Genomic DNA, 16465 nt, shown 5'->3' on the forward strand with positions numbered 1-16465 from the left:
ACTCCCTAACTATCCCTTTCTCCCATCCTTACCCCCTGGTAATCATAATTTTGTTCTCTAAGTCAGGGAGTCCTTTTCTGTTTCTTGAATCAGTTCATATGTATCGTTTCTTTATAGATTCTGCAGATAAGTGATATCATACAATATTTCTCTTTCTCTGTCTGGCTTACTTCACTCAGTATGACAAACTCTAGGTCCAACCATTTGTTGCTGCAAATGGTTTTATTTCGTTCTTTTTAACGGCTGAGTAACAGTTCATTGAATATATATCCCACATCTTCTGTATCCATTCCTCTGTCGAGGAACATGTAGGTTGCTTCCATGTCTTGGCTATTGTAAGCAGTGCTGCAGTGAGTAATGGGGTGCCTGTATCCTTTTGGACCATGTTTTCCTCTGGATATATGCCCAAGAGTAGGATTGCAGAGTCATACGGTAACTCTATTTTCAGTTTTAAGAAACTTCCACACTATTCTTCATAATGACTGCACCAATTTACATTTCCAACAACAGTGTAGGAGGGTCCATTTGTTTCTTTATCCATGAAATTAAAGGGTTGAAGGAGAAACTCTGTATAATCTCTGCCAGTGGCAACATTATAAAATTATACAAAGTAAATGAAACCAAGTAAAAGTAACAAGTATGCTAACTCTATAAAGAAAGCTGAGTGCTGAGGAATTGATGCTTTTGAACTGCGGTGTTGGAGAAGACTCTTGAGAGTCCCTTGAACTACGAGATCAAACCAATCAATCCTAAAGGAAATCAGTCCTGAATATTCACTGGAAGGACTGATGCTGAAGCTGAAGCTCCAATACTTTGTCCATTTGATGGGAAGAACTGACTCATTTGAAAACACCCTGATGCTGGGAAAGATTGAAGGCCGGAGGAGAAGGGGACGACAGAGGATGAAGCGGCTGGATGGCATCACCGACTTGATGGACGAGAGTTTGAGTAAGCTCCCGGAGTTGGTGAAGGACAGGGAAGGCTGACCTGCTGCAGTCCATGGAGTCACAAAGATTTGGACACGACTGAGCGACTGAACTGAACTGGTGATAACTCCAGTTTTCTGGTTGTCAGTGGGCAGGCACACAGGGAAGGAGCTGGTGTGGGTTTACACCTTCCATTCTCTGCTCCCCTTCCTTCTGCTTCAGAGCCGCCTTTATTTTCTCCATTTGTGTCATTTGCTCTTTCCTCCCCAACAGCTTAGTTCTTTTATTTTATCCTTAGTTTCCCGGGACCTGGCATTTCAGCACACATACCCTCCAGGGTCCTCTCCTCTCTGCCCTCACACCATCAGACTTTTCCTTGGAGATCAGCCAGGCAGGCTTTGAACCACAGAGCAGGTTGGATTGCCCAGATGGCTCCTGAGGTGTGAATGACTTCTGGTAATCTCAAGAGTGATCCACAACTGAATGAAACACTTGAATATGAAGTGTTAAGGCTAATTGTGGGTATTTTGAAATTATGATTGATCCAGTATGGATTTTTTTCCTTGTAGGGCAATTTCTAGACCCATTCAATCATCCAGAATGGCCTATTTGAGGCCAGCCCAGCCCCTTAGGGAATAGTGGCTCAAAGTGTGATTCCCCAACCATTGTGATCTAACCTCATGGGTTGCTTATTAAAACTGCAGCTTCCTGGGCCTCACCAGACCAGTAAATCAGAATTTCTCACAGCTGGCAGGCAATCTGAATTTAAATATGCTCCTTGGAAATTTTTAAGTTCACTAAATTGTGAGAAACTCTGCCATTGTGCTAATTATCGTCTAAAAATCATTATCCTCTAAAAATCCATTATAATTTTCCCTCTTTATATCACAATTTTATTTATATGTACCTTTAACTTGTGCAAGTGTTAGATATTAGATATTAGACTGAAGAATTTAGCAACAATATTCAGCAAATATTTTAATATCTATTATACATAAGCCATAGAGCTATACTCTCTTGACTTGAAAAAGGTAAGGTGAATTCTCCAACCTATGTCCCTCTTTTAAATGCTTCCATGTGGGGGCACTGATTCATAGTCAACACAAAGGAAAAAGTTGAAGGAGCACCTTGCTTTAAAAAAAAATTACTTATTTTAAATTAAAGGATATTTGCTTTATAATACTGTATTGGTTTCTGCCATACATCAGCATGAATCAGCCATAGGTACATACACTTCCCTTCCCTGTTGAACCTCACTCCCACCTCCCACCCTATCGCACCCCTCTAGGTTGTCACAGAGTGACACAGCAAATTCCCACTGGCGGTCTATTTTACACATGTTAGTGTATGTGTTTCATGCTACTCTCTCCATTCATCCCACCTTCTCCTTTCCTGCCACCCCCATGTCCATAAGTCTATTCTGTCTGCATCTCCATTGCTGCCCAGCAAATAGGTTCATCAGTATCATCTTTCTAGATTCCATATATATATAATGAAATATTACTCAACACCTTGCTTTTTAATACGTTGTGTATTTCACCATGCTTCTGTTGTTCAGAGAGGATCTGCATTTATATAATTTTGCATAAAAAGTTTAGTTGGAAAGTTTTCTTTTTGGCTCTTATGTTAGTACGCAGTTTCCTATATATTAACCATATCTATGTAGAATCATGTCTCTTGATATTATATATACCTACATATGCATATATCTTTATATAGAAATCTATCCACTATTCATATCATCATATTTTCTTCTATGTCAAGGACTTTATCCCTGAGACATCAGTTCAGTTTTCTTGAATTTTCATGTTCTCAATGTCTGTGGGTCAATTCAGAGTTTGGGTTAATGACAAACATGGGCCACATTCCTATCACTTTTTCTGAATGTTCTACATCTACTTTGGGGTTGAGGGGACAAAACCCCATTATAGGCTACTGTCCCTGCTGCATGGACTGCAGCTGGAATAATGTTGATTGCAGGTGCACTAACTGCTATCTATGTCCTGGTGGTCTGTCTCCACTTTCCCCCCAACTCAATTCTCAAGGTCACACTGGCTGCTCTATTGAGAGATAGTCCTCTGAGGACAAAGTCTCCAACTAACTGTGGTTTCTCTATTTACTGAGCAAACAGGGAGCAGGACCAGAGTGGGACTACTCGGTTATGCCATCAGCAGCAAGTTCTTTGGCCTCCATTGCTTATGTCCTGCAAAGAATATCTGTGTCTGGGTGAGAGGAGAAAGGCTAGAAACAGGCAGGGCACAGGTCCCAGGGAAGACACTGGAAACCCCTGAAGCTGGATGTCAGGGTTGGAGTTGGTCTCATACAGATGGTGCCTATTGTTCCACGTGTCCCCTTCCTTAGGGTGTTTTGGGAAACTTAACTAAACATCCCTCAGAGCTTGAAAACTCAGAAATTCTAGGTTCCCAAATGATTGTTTTTCTTCAAAATTTTGAGTTTAATAAATTAATCTTTGTGTAACATTTTGCAATTTGCAAAGTGCTTTTCAGTTACATAATTTTGAGTAATGAAATACTCAAACATTCCCAAGTGGTTTTATTTTAAAGGAGGAGATTTGAGTTTTCATTAACTCCACCAAGACACAGTACATGACAAGTAGCTTTAAGAGTTTGTAGAATTATCAGTTACAAGAAGCCCCAGTTTCCTGTGATATAGCCCAACTCAGAACGCATTTGATCTATCCTTTTCTTATAGCACTTATCACTGATCTTGCATATTCTTTTTCTTTTTTTTAACTTGCCTTATCTCACTTAGTAGATTTGAATTCTTTAAAGCAACATCTCTGACAGATTTATCTGTGTATTTTTCACAGCACCAGTGAACCTGGCAGGCCCCGAATTGATGTTTGTAAAATGAATGAATGAATGAAAGCAGATGATTAATTATGCTTATTTCCTATTAATATTCTGGATTTTATTTGGCTTATGTGAAGAAACTCCACATAAAGGAAGGAGTCTAAGCTAGAGATTTTATAAGGAATACTGTCTTTCAGAATGCAACCCCCTCCACCCCACCCACAGACCTTTTACTCTATAACTACTAAAAGACTAGTGAATTCTTTCTGAAAAAACTGTGTAAGGCCCCTAGTGTTTGTCTTTACTAACTCAAAAGTTGTTAACTCTCAAATATTAAACCAGCAACAAACCAGAGTTCCTTTTCTCATTGTTTATAGGAACTAGGAATTTAGGTTGCTGTTTCCCCCCCGCCCCCCAAGTGTATTGATCATGTAAGAGAAACACAGGAACACACTGGGAATGAAACATGTAAACAAAACTGCTTACACAGCACAAAGGCATTTCTTACCAGGTATTATTTTGACCAGCACCTTAGCCTTGAAACAGACTCTGTAACAGATGTTTAAGTGTGTATGTGTAGTGGAAAAATGGAAAAATAAGATCAGCGCAAACACTGTTTGTATATATGTATGAACGAATGTAAAACGAAATTGTCAAGTTTTTCTTAATATTAAAAACGACACCAAGAAAATTATATAAATATACCCTTGGAACTAGGACCAAAAATTTGAAAACGTCAACACACTGAGATGGGGCGAATGGAGGGGCAAATGAGAATTCATTTCTCAAAGGAGGAAAACTGGAGACCGGGTTGGCCTGGGGTGGGTGTGACTCACATTTTCGGTTAATCTGAATAAACGGGACCAGGCAGCACCAGGCATCCATGCTAGCTCCAGGCTCTCAGCACGCACCGTCCGCTCCGGGTGCGCCGCCCCAGGCCAGCCGAGTGCCAGCCGGGCTGCTGCCTGCGGGGAGGGAGCGCGGGGCGGGCGCTGATTGACGGGGCGCGCGGTCAGGTGACCCCGGGCGCCACGTTCCCCGGAGCCCAGCCTGCGGTGGCCGCCTGGGCCGGGCCGGGGCCGAACCCGGAGCCGAGAGGACCTGATCTCCCGGAACAAAGTTGCCGGCCCTGCGGCAGCCGGGACGGGAGAGCCGAGGGGGGAGCCGGACCTGCTCGGCGCCCCTCTACTGGGGAGGACGAACCCGTGTGCCGGTACCGGAGCCGGTTCCCAGGAGGGCGAAGGCGCACACCCCGCGGTCCTGCGCCCTCCCCGGCCTCCGGCGCTCCTTTCCCCGCTTCAACAAAGGGGCCGGCCGGCGGGCGGGTGAGGGGAGGAGGAGGAGCCGGGGGCGCGAGCCGCCGGCGCACGAAGTTGTGGAGTCGCCTTTCCTCGGAGGAGGGGAGCAGGCGGCCGCAGCGGCCCGCGGGCTTTCTCCCGCCGAGGGGCGAGGAGGAGCCTCCGGCTTCCAAAGCCGATTGGGGAATCGCAGGGAGCGGTGCCCCTCCACCCCCCACCCTCCGCCACCCTCCTTCGGGGTCATTTCTGCAGACGGAAAACTCTCCAGTGTTTGGCAAACTTGGTGCCTGCGCGCCGGTTCCAGGTTTGCAGTGGGACTGTTTTGTTTTTGGCGGAACTACGGGGCAGGAAGATTGCACAAGTTAGGGGCGTTTACAATCCAGTGTCAAAAAAAATTTTTTTTTCCTTTCGGATCTGGTCTGGTTTTCCATATTTCCTTAAAAACAACAACAACAACAACAAACAAACAAACAAACAAACAAAAAAACCCGCACCACAAAGCCCACGTTTGCACACACACCCGCGATTACTACGCCTGAAACACATCCGAGGAGACCCGGGCCGGCTTGGGACTCGGCGGCGGCGGGCTGGCGAGGCAGCCCGCGAGGCATGGGAGCAGGTAAGTCCATGCATTATTGAGCCTCGGGCCGGGTAATGTGACCACAGCCCTGGGACACGGGACGTAGGCTGCGGGGAGGATGGAGTTTTCAGCAGCTCCTGTGCCCAGGATCAGCGTCCCGAGCTCCTTCTCAAGGCTGAGCCTAAGATGTAACCAACTTTTGCGTGCACTTTCCTTGGGACCTCAGTTCAGCTCCCCGCCCTGGGACAGGGAATGCCAGAAACGTGGGGGAGAGCTCGGGCTCGGAAGTCCTCGGAATCCGTGTAGTATTTACTAAAGATCCGAACTCCTTCGACTGGTTCTGGGCAGCCTCTTGACTCCCTGAGTTTTTCTCCTGGCTGGGGTGAGAGGGTCGTGCCTCCGTGCGCTCTGGGCCAGTGATCTCCAAGAGGGGACGTGGCTTCCTAGGAGGGCCTGTCACACACACACACACACCCCTCAGCCCCGGGAAGGTGGGGCCCCGGAGGTGTCCACCAGGACCGGGTGGGGAGACGTTCCCAGCCATCCGCCTGGCAGGAAACGTGCTCGACCTCTGGGCCGTTGCTGCTCCCGAGGGTGGAGTTTTGGTGAGGTGACAAGGAGCGCTCAGTCGGTGAGTAGTCCCGCGCGATTGCCTCTTCTGGGGTCCCGGATCCTTGGCACATCTTGCAGCAATTGGTAAGGTAATTCATGTCCCTGATTTGCTTGGGGTCCGAGGCACTGGTCGCTCAAGGCCCCTTTAGGAAACGGACACAGCACAAATTTTAGGCTGTGCAAGTTTTAGAAGGCACTCTGTTAAAAGTGGATTTTTTTTTTTTTTTTTTTTTTAAAGCCAAGCCCCAGATTACGAAAGGGACTGATTCCAGGGTTGTTTCAAGGGGAGGAGAGAGTGTGCCCGGCTTGCAGGAGCCAGAAGACTCGCACTTTGTTTTCCACTGAACTGGGGAGCCCGGGTCTAACCTGGGTCTAACTGCTCCCCCGCTCCCGGGATGCCCCGGGGAGAGTCTCCTCTTTGCCAGCCCCCAGGGTCACCTGGGCCTCGCGGGTTGTAACCCCTTGTGGGGGAGTGAACCGAGTTCTGGGAAGCCCGGATGCCCTGGGTCCGGGCGGGAGCTTGCTGCTCCTGGGAACCCGGCAGTAGCCGCATCTATTCCTTTGTAACTTGCATGGGCCTCGGGAGTCGGGTGGCGCCTCTGGGCTGGTTGCTAGTGGACCCGGGGGACCCGGGAATCAGGCGACAGCTGCAGGAATGCGGAGCTCCTGGGTTCTTCGGCCGCCAGAGCACCGGGGGGGGTGGGGGGGCGAGGGCCATGGTTTACGCGGAGTCATTCCCCGCCCCCTGGACCAGTTTCTGAAACCTGAAGACTGCGCTTTAACTCTCCTTCAGGTGTTTACCTGGAACTGGTTGCCCCCGTAAATGGCATGAACCACAACAGTATGAATTTCCCTTGGAGCGCTTCCGAGAATGAATGGCAGTTCTTGGCACTGGGCGGTGTCTTACTAAGTTTCGTACAGAGCCTCAAACTCTGGCCCCCGGGCTTTCCTTTCCACTATCTCTGGCATTCTTAGGATTAGGTAAAGGAATGAGTACTTTTTGCCCAAGGACCTACAGCATATTTCCATCATAATTGTACATTGTTAAACATGTTTGTATTCTTATATCTTTTAATTTCCAAATTAAAAAAAAATTAAAGCATGAGTTTTGCCTGTGAGGCCATCCCCCGTCCTTTTAACCCAGGTTTATTGTGGTGGCTTCTGGTTGCCTATGACAGCGAGAGAAGTTTTTGAAGAAAGAACTGGATGTAGAGTTAAGGGTATTGGTTTCAGTGAGAAAGAACTGGCTAAACTTTGCAGAACTTCATTTTGGGGAAACAGAACCTAGAGCAGAGGTAACAATAAATTATAATTATAAAGCAATATGTCTTTATTTTATTCGGTTTGTCACCTAACTTGGTGTGGAAGATGGTGGTGTTTCCATAGTATATATGTGGACGTGGAGGGTCACACAGGCGCCTTGTGATGAAGCTATGATCCTGTCTTCCGGCAACCAGTAATGACTTGCTGCCAAATGTTACTCAACCTGGAGATCCCTGCCAATTAGTGGCACAAAGTATCAGTCAGTGGCTATGACACTGTTAAAATGGTCATTTGCATTTCTCTGAATTTGCCCAGTCTTTCCTTGTACTCTGATCCCACTTACTGCTGAATCTGTGTAGCCTGTAAAGGATTTTGATTATCAAGAGAAAATCTGAGATTATCTTAAGGAACTGGCAAAGTAAAACTTTATGATGAAGGAATATTAACTTGCAAATGAAACACAATTCTGTGCAAGCAGTTTACTTTTCTCTTTTGTGGAATGGGAAAAATCTTTTGAAGACCTTGGCTAAGACCACTTATGAAAAAGAATTAGAAATATATTTCAAAGGAAATAATTAGTTGCTTTCCAGTAAAGAGAATTTTTTTGTTGGGAAAAGCTGATTTTCATAATAAAATTTTATGTGTATTCTTCTGAACAAAACTTTTGGTACTTGAATGTAATAAAATACGTTTAAGAATTTAGCAAATCTTTAGCAGGTAATTTACCCCCTGAAAGGAACCTAATTACATAATAATCCATAAAGTACAGTAGTAGTGGACAGTATAAAAAGTGAAAAATGTTTTTATACTCTCAAAATCTCGCAGATTCAGGCTGATGATCCAGTCCATATATTTCTCCCTTTTGGAGAGGAAATTGTTCCTAAAGCTTTAGTAGTTCATCAGTTTTCATCTGCCTCAAACACTTTAACATTTAAAACCTTTTTCTAAGCTAACTTTGACCTCTTTATTGTTAGAACATACCCTTTTCCTAACTACTAAGGAAAAGAAATTTCACAATTTATGTATTTATATTGTTATGAAATATAAAACAATATGGTATGTCCTTGAGTGTTGTATATTGTAAACATAATATGTAAGAACTTCTAAATAGTGAATGAGTGAAGTTGCTCAGTCGTGTCTGACTCTTTGTGACCCCATGGACTGTAGCCTTCCAGGCTCCTCCATCCATGGAATTTTCCAGGCAAGAGTACTGGAGTGGGTTGCCATTTCCTTCTCCAGGAGATCTTCCCAACCCAAGGATTGAACCTGGGTCTCCCGCATTTCGGGCAGATGCTTTACCATCTGAGCCACCAGGGAAGCAAATAGTGAATAGATATGTAAAATGAACTATATTACAAAATAGTAATGCCATATGATGTGTCCTTGAATTAAATAATTGAGTTGTCTAATCCTAGCTAACAATAAACTCTGGTTTTGATATCTATTACAATATGTGAATTAATGTCTATTATTTGTAGATTAATATTGGGATGTCTTGACAGTTATTTTCCCAATTAAATGATTGATTTATTTAGCTGGCATTTGGGGTGCTCGTAAGGGGATGTTAGGATATAGCCAAGTTGCTGAACTTGAACTTGAAATTTGATTCTATTTGGGTTGCTTTGGCATTGTGTTCCAGAAAGTTCTAGGGCAGTGCATGTCTAATTGATGACATTTTAAAAGAAAAGTGGTAGTGCAGGGTAGAATCCTCAATTCTGTAAATTCTCAACATGCCTTGACTCATTAATTACTAAAAGATTAAAATTATTTTGAGTCCTGTCTGTTCTCAGGAGAATTCACATGGTGTGTTTTCCAGAATAAAATCTGTGTCAATGGCTATACCATGTAACTCTTCAGATTTACCTATAATCCAGACCATTCCCGAGATCAGACTTTTTGGTTATCTCCACTTGTATGTCTCAAACTCCATCAATCCAAATCACACTCCTTGTTTCTTCCTTCAGACGCTCATGCTCCAGTGACTCAATTGCACAAGCCAAAATTGGGCAGTCATTTCGTGCCTCAGTATACTGAAACTCATATCCAGTCAGTTCTCAAATCCCATTGGCCTTCATTTAATATCTAATAGCCCACATGTCCACCCACTTCTTTCTATCTACACTTATTTAAGCCACAATCATATGTTGCTTCCCAGCTCAAAATCATCTGCTGTTTTCCCACTGTTCTTTGGAGAAATAACAAAATCCTTTACAGGCTGTCTTCACAGCCCTATTCCTGGTCCTGTCTGTTACTTCACCTAGTTCAACAAATCCCTCTCCTCTTAGGCTCCAAAGCACTGGCCTCGGCTCAGATTTTTGAATGTTCTTTGATGCTTCCTGTCACGTTACATGGGAGATTGTTACCTTTTTCTCTGCCCATCGCTCATCCTTGAAGGCTTGGCTCAAATGCCACATCTTCAAGAAAGCCTTCTTTAATTGCCCAGAGCAGGTCAGATTCCTCTGCAGTATGCTCATGTTACTCTATGCTTCTCCTTTGTACTTTTGTAACATAGTAGTAGTATAATGAAATACTCCATTATATAATTAATTGCTTGGTGTCTGTGGATTTCAAACTAGTGTAGGTTTTGTCTCTTTGATAGTCATATTTCCATTGCCCAGATCAGTGCTTTATACATGAAAGTGAAAGTGTTAGTTGCTCAGTCATGTCTGACTCTTTGCAACCCTGTGGACATTAGTCCACCAGGCTCCTCTGTCCATGGGGTTCTCCAGGCAAAAATACTGCAGTGGATTGCCATAGGCTCCAAATAAATATTTGTTGAATGAAGGATTACTATATAAAACCATATATAATGTGCATATGTGTGTGCTCAGACTCTTCAGTAGTGTCCAACTTTTTGTGACTCCATGGATTATAGCCCACCAGGCTCCTCTGTCCATGGGATTTTTCAGGCAAGGATACTGGAGTGGATTGTCATGCCCTCCAGGGGATCTTCCTGACCTATGGATTGAATCCTAGACCCTTGCGTCTCCTGCAATGGCAGGTGGATTCTTTACCACTGAGCCACCAGGAAGCCCATATATAATACATATACATATATTTTAGTATCTATAGTCATATATATTATACAGCTATGATATATATTGTGGTTATATATTACATCTACATGCAATATGTTATACATAAATATATGTCAGCATGTATTAATATATTATAACATATTAATATAGTCTTGTATATATATATATATATTTTGTGTATTTTTAAAAATCCATGTTTCCCCTTTTCTCTTTAGGTATTGATGCTGATGATTATAGAAAATTGAAAGTCTTTAAAAGAGCATCTTGTCAAGCCTTTGGATTGTACTGAAACGCAACTAAGATGGCCAAGTATGGAGAGCATGAGGCCAGAGCTGACGATGGGCAGAATGAGTTCAGCGACATCATTAAGTCCAGATCTGGTAAGTAACGGAAACTTCAGAAAATGGCTGATTTTTTGTTCATAAGCTACTTAGAAGACATGAGATTTTGTTTGTTTTGTACTGTTCTTATGAGACAAACTTCTTTTGAGAAACGGAAATCTGACAAATGACTATTACACTGTAAATGGTAATACAATATCTCTGTGTATGCTGTGCTTAGTTGCTCAGTTGTGTCCAACTCTTTGCGACCCCATGGACCGTAGCCTGCCAGGCTCCTCTGTCCACGGGGTTTCTCTAGGCAGGAATGCTGGAGTGGGTTGCCATGCCCTCCTTGATATCTCTGTGTATTCTGTCTTAATTTCTCAATCCATCTTGGTCTCCTGGTATGTTGATTGGCATTGCTTGGTGAAACTGCTACCTGTTAGCTGATTGCTGTTCATTTATAAGAAACCTCTTGAACATAAAAGTGCAGCTTAAAAAATGATGCTTTAGGTAGGAAATGCTGTGGTTTCAGATGGGGTGGGTAGTCCTCTTGAGATTTGCTTTCATACCCCCTCTCCCCCATCCCATTTCTAACCAGTGCTAGGCCAACAGGTGTTCTTCTACCTCTGCTTCCCTTTTTGAAGCATCTTATAAACCTTCTCAAGGTACAGTTTTACCTAGGTTATTTAGGAAACTAGATTAAGACAGATGAATGGTTTTCATTGAAGATTTAAATTCATTATGTAAGGATATCACTCCCTCCCCCAATCTTTTTATTTATTTATTTTTCCCCCCAATTTTTTTATATAATCAAGTACTTTACCACTCTGGCTGTATAACTGAATCAACTGGGGAGGGTTTTTTTTTTTTTTTTTAAATACAGATAAATTGGCTCCACTCTAGACCTACTGAGTAAAAATTTCAGTATTTTTTAAAAGCAACAAATATGATTCTAAGATAGACTCTATGGGGAGATATTTTTGAGCAGCCAGGACCTGAGTTTTGAAAATTACACAGAACTCCACCCTGGGTGTGAACACTATACTTAAGTAACTTTGAGAGTTACTTTGGCCTATAAACTTAATACCCAGTGTCACTTTAAAACCAAAAAAGGAACCTCATGTCTGTTTTTGCTATGTGAACCATCTTTATATTATGTTAGAAGGTTGCTTTTTATTGTATGAATCTGCAGAAATATGCACTGAAAATAGGCTCTAAATTAATAGAGATGAGGGTTTTGCTGGTGGCTCAGATGGTAAAGAATCTGCCTGCAATGTGGGAGACTCGGCTTTGATCTCTGGGTCAGGAAGACCCCCCAGAAAAGGGAATGGCAACCCACTCCAGTGTTCTAGCCTAGAGAATTCCATGGACAGAGGAGCCTGGTGAGCTACAGTTCATGGGGTCACAAAGAGTTGGACATGACGGATCTACTGACACGCACACATTTCAGGTATATTTCCCTTCATGGCCCTGGTGTTGGTTGATTGGTAAAGACTGGTTATTACAGTCTTGGTTCTAAATGTGTAGCCACTACTGTGTAGTTTGAAGGATCTTTTGGGGGGTATAGCTTAACGTCCTATTTTAAAGTATGTTCCGAGAAAGTTTAATGCCCCTTAAAATTTATCTTGATTGAAATGCTTTAGTTGTATAAAGTACTGTGTTGATGTAAGGGATTACTAATATCTTCTAAACAGTACAGAATGTATGTCCAGAAAAATATAGATGTAACAAGGAGGAAGATGACAGTGAGACAGTTTAATGTACCCATGCTTGTCATGTTCTATAAATTGTGAGGAGTTATGTTCTTAAATAGTTTTCTGAGTCAACCTCCATTACGGTAAGACCTTTGATATTTATTTATAACTGTGTATTTTAACCATGTCCATAAAAAAGTAATTATATAAGTTTAAAAATACTTGTTATATATGATGAGTACACATAACTTTTAAACTACTCTTTAAATTAAAAATGATCATTTCAAAAGACTGACTATTCTCATATACTACTGGGGACAGTTGGGTAGAACTTACTATGTTTTTAATGTATGCATTCCAATTGGCCCAGTACCTCTATTTTCGGAGTTTTGTTCCTAGGGAAGACACAGAAATATACAAGCAAAAAGTTGATCATAGCATTTTTTATTATAGAAAAAAATTAGAAATACCATAAAAATCCAATACTGAGGATTGATTAAATCATAATTTCCCAAAGCATTTGAAACAAATGTAAATTCTAATATATAAGTCAAAAAAGGATGTCATAGGCAAATAACTTTAGGAAACAATGGTTAGCCTATGCTGTTCCTTTAGTGTAGGGGACTTGACTAAATCATATAGAATCTCAGTAAAATAAAGATTATACATTCACAAAAATGTTATGAATATGTATATATGAACATAGAAACATGTTGTTGATGTTGTTATATAAAAATTATGTGCAATATAAAGTCATTTATGTGAAAAAATTTTTTTTCCAATAAAGTTCAGTAGAATGTACACAAAAATGTTAATGGTGGTCATCCTGGTATTTGGGGATTATTATTTTTCTCTTTTTTTACTCATAGGCACTTTAAATGCTTTTCAATGAGCCTGCATTACTTCTTAAAGTATTTCTAAAGTATTCTTAAAAATATCAAATTGCTTCAAGTGTTTTAATGCCAAGGTGATGACTGTTACTTTCTTTTTTATTTTTGATGGCTCCTACTTGAAAAAGCATTGAAAACTTAGCTGTTGCATAGCTGAGATCTGAATCACATTCTTTCGGCTAGATTATGTTGCAAAGGCAGTAGATAAATTTGGATTTGAAAGGGCCTGTTAATTTCAATCTTGCTTTCTGAAAGTCAAAGGAATCATATACATATAATGCATATTCTCCTATAGGAGAATTTTGATTGAGATCTATTTCTGTGTTTCTACTTTTTGAGGATCTAGCTATGGTGGAGGGGATAGAGACTGGGGTAGGGAAGACCTGATGCTGAGATTATATTGATAAACTTTTGTCTTGGTTCATGAAGATTTATCTCGTTCCTCCTCAAATCCCTAAGTTTGAACAGTCTAAAAACCTTGTTTCATAAAAGTATTGGTGCATTTTATGTTAAGGTATTAGGATTGTTTATATTGCCCTCATTCAGTATTAATTTGCTTTATGCAGTGTATGAGGTTTAATAATTTTTAAAGTAATTTCTACCAACTAAACAGAAATCTGAACTATCAAGAGTAGGTGATGAAATATTTCATGAATATAAAAATCATGTATTTCTTCATGATTGTAATTCATTTGTCTTGGATTTGAGTGAATTTTAGAAAAGAACTTGAAAGAATATGACCTTTAATGATTCAGGGCTTGGGGTTGGGTAAAAGTAAATCTTTCCCTAACTTAAAGACATGCAAGTCAAATTTGTCTGTCATTAATCAGTACACCTTTGATAGCCGGAATTAGTGAGCTTCAGAAAGTTTTACAGTTTATTAAGTATTTTGAGAGTAGATCAAGAGTAAGATTTTTTTTTAAGTGAAATATATTATCAATGGAGTCTGTGGTGTGTAAACTTCTGCTTGGAACATTTTAAACATGAAATAATAAAATGGTTTGAGATATGTGTAAAATCAAAGAACAGCCTCAGTGCTATTTTATTCTATCAATACTGATGCTTTAATGCCAGTAACATAGAATAAGTCAACCTTTTCTGTTCTTCTCAATGCTGTTCTGGTAAGTTTTAGCTCAAAGCCCTGTAAAGAGGGTAGACTTCAGGGCTAAAGACTGCCAACTAGCTCCTTGTGGGGATTTTGACTAGTAGGGATTAGAATCATAGATTCTCACATGGGAAGGGGCCATTTGTTGAATGAATTAGTCGCTAAAACTCCACATTGTTGCATGATTCAAAGCATTCTTTAACAGCCTTTGGACAGGAAGCCTGAGTGTAACATTTTTATCCTTGCTTCCTTCACTTTTTGTCTTCTTGTGTAATCCTGACCTAATTGTTGATGGAACCTGAGAGGTCCTGTTGCCTGGCCATGCCCCCGAGTACCCAACCTCTTCTTGCACACCTCTAGTGATGGGATCTCACTGATTATGATAATTGTAGCAACTGACATTGATTGAATACATGCAGTGGATGTGGTGCTCAGAGTTTCATCCTCACAATGACTGTTTTACAGATGACGGACACGAGCCACACAGAAGTAATTTGCCAAACTGACCTTCTTTCTATTTCTGCAGCGGCCCAACCACGCCTGCCTGAGGGCCTTTGCACATCCCTCTTTCCCTGTCTTTGCCTGATGGGCTCCTCTTATTAGGTAGATCTAGGCTTTAGTATCACCTCTGAGAAAACTTGCCTTCTGACTGTAGGAAGTAACTCTCCCAGTCATCTTTTTGTAGTTGTTGTTGTTACTATTTATTTACTACTTTCCTGCCCGTCCAGTGGTTAAGAATCTGCCTTGCAGTGCAGGAATGTGGGTTTAATCCCTGGTTTAGGATCTAAGGGTTTTCCCTGATGGCTAAACCTGGTAAAGAATCCACCTGCTAATGCAGGAGATGCAGGTTCGATCCCTGGGTCGGGAGGATCCCCTGGTGAAGAAAATGGCAACCGGCTCCAGTAGACTTGTCTGGGAAATCCCACGGACAGAGGAGCCTAGCGGGCTACAGTCCGCGGGTCACAGAAGAGTCAGACATGACTTAGTGACTAAACAACAACACTGGAAACTGAGATCCTACATGCTGTGGAGCAGCTAAGCTCGACCGCCACAGCTAGAGTCTGTGCAATGAAAAAATCCCATGTGAGGCAACGAAGACCTGGCACAGTCAAATAAATATTTAATTATTTGGCTGTGCCAGGCCTTAGTTGTGGCAACAGGGATCTTTGTTGGAGCATGCAGAATCTTTTCGTTGTGACATGTGGGATCTAGTTCTCCGACTAGGGATCGAACCGGGCCCCCTGCATTGGGAGTGCAGAGTCTTAGCCAGAAGACCATGAGGAAGGTCACTCCCAGTCACTTTTGACTGTATCTGTATATTTAAGTTCCCCCTATGCTCAGTCACTTTCTGGTAGTTTTCTTGTTTCTCTTTTTGTGTGTGTGTGTGTGTGTGTGTGTGTGTGTGTGTGTGTGTGTGTGTGTGTATGTGTTTGTTAGCTTCCTTGGTAGCTGAGATAGTAAAGAATCTGCCTGGAATGCAGGAGACCCAGGTTTGATCCCTGGGTGGGAAAGATCCCCTGGAGAAGAGAATGGCTACCCACTCCAGTATTATTGCCTGGAGAATTCCAAGGACAGAGAAGCCTTGCAGTCCATGACGTCGTCAAGAGTCAGACACAACTGAGCAACTAACACCTGAACTTTTCTTTCAATGTCCTACTCAACTTAACTCCACAAGAGCAGGGACCCATGCATCCCTGGGGCTCAGCCCAGTGTCTAGCTCATAGCAGGTAAGCAATGAATGTCTAGTCAATGAAAAAGGCTACAGAGCTAGAAATGTCAGAGCTGGGGTGAGAACTCAGGTGCTCTGACTCCAGAAACTCTGCATTCGAGCTCTGTATGGAGCACCCAGTCTCCTAATTTACCAGGTAGTTTATTTTGTTGCTGCCAGATGGTCCTTTGTTTTTTTTGGTGCCTAAATTAATT

The 16465-nt window shown here is 42.1% G+C and overlaps 1 protein-coding gene across 4 annotated transcripts in view; it reads left to right on the forward strand.

Annotated features, from left to right (window-relative positions):
- Window positions 5269–16465, forward strand: part of UTRN (utrophin) — a 556454-nt gene continuing 545257 nt past the window's right edge. Inside the window, exons 1-2 of one of the 4 annotated variants that reach the window (XM_013966586.2) lie at window positions 5269–5656; window positions 10746–10910. In XM_013966586.2, the coding sequence (XP_013822040.2) occupies window positions 10832–10910 (79 nt within the window). In that variant the 5' untranslated portion in view covers window positions 5269–5656; window positions 10746–10831. Of the gene's footprint in view, window positions 5657–6157; window positions 6319–10745; window positions 10911–16465 lie in introns of those variants that run through there. The other 3 variants (XM_018053300.1, XM_018053301.1, XM_018053302.1) reach the window with 3 other exon arrangements.

Source organism: Capra hircus, chromosome 9 (genome assembly GCF_001704415.2).
Source record: "Capra hircus breed San Clemente chromosome 9, ASM170441v1, whole genome shotgun sequence".
In the NCBI taxonomy this organism is placed as follows: Eukaryota; Metazoa; Chordata; class Mammalia; order Artiodactyla; family Bovidae; genus Capra; species Capra hircus.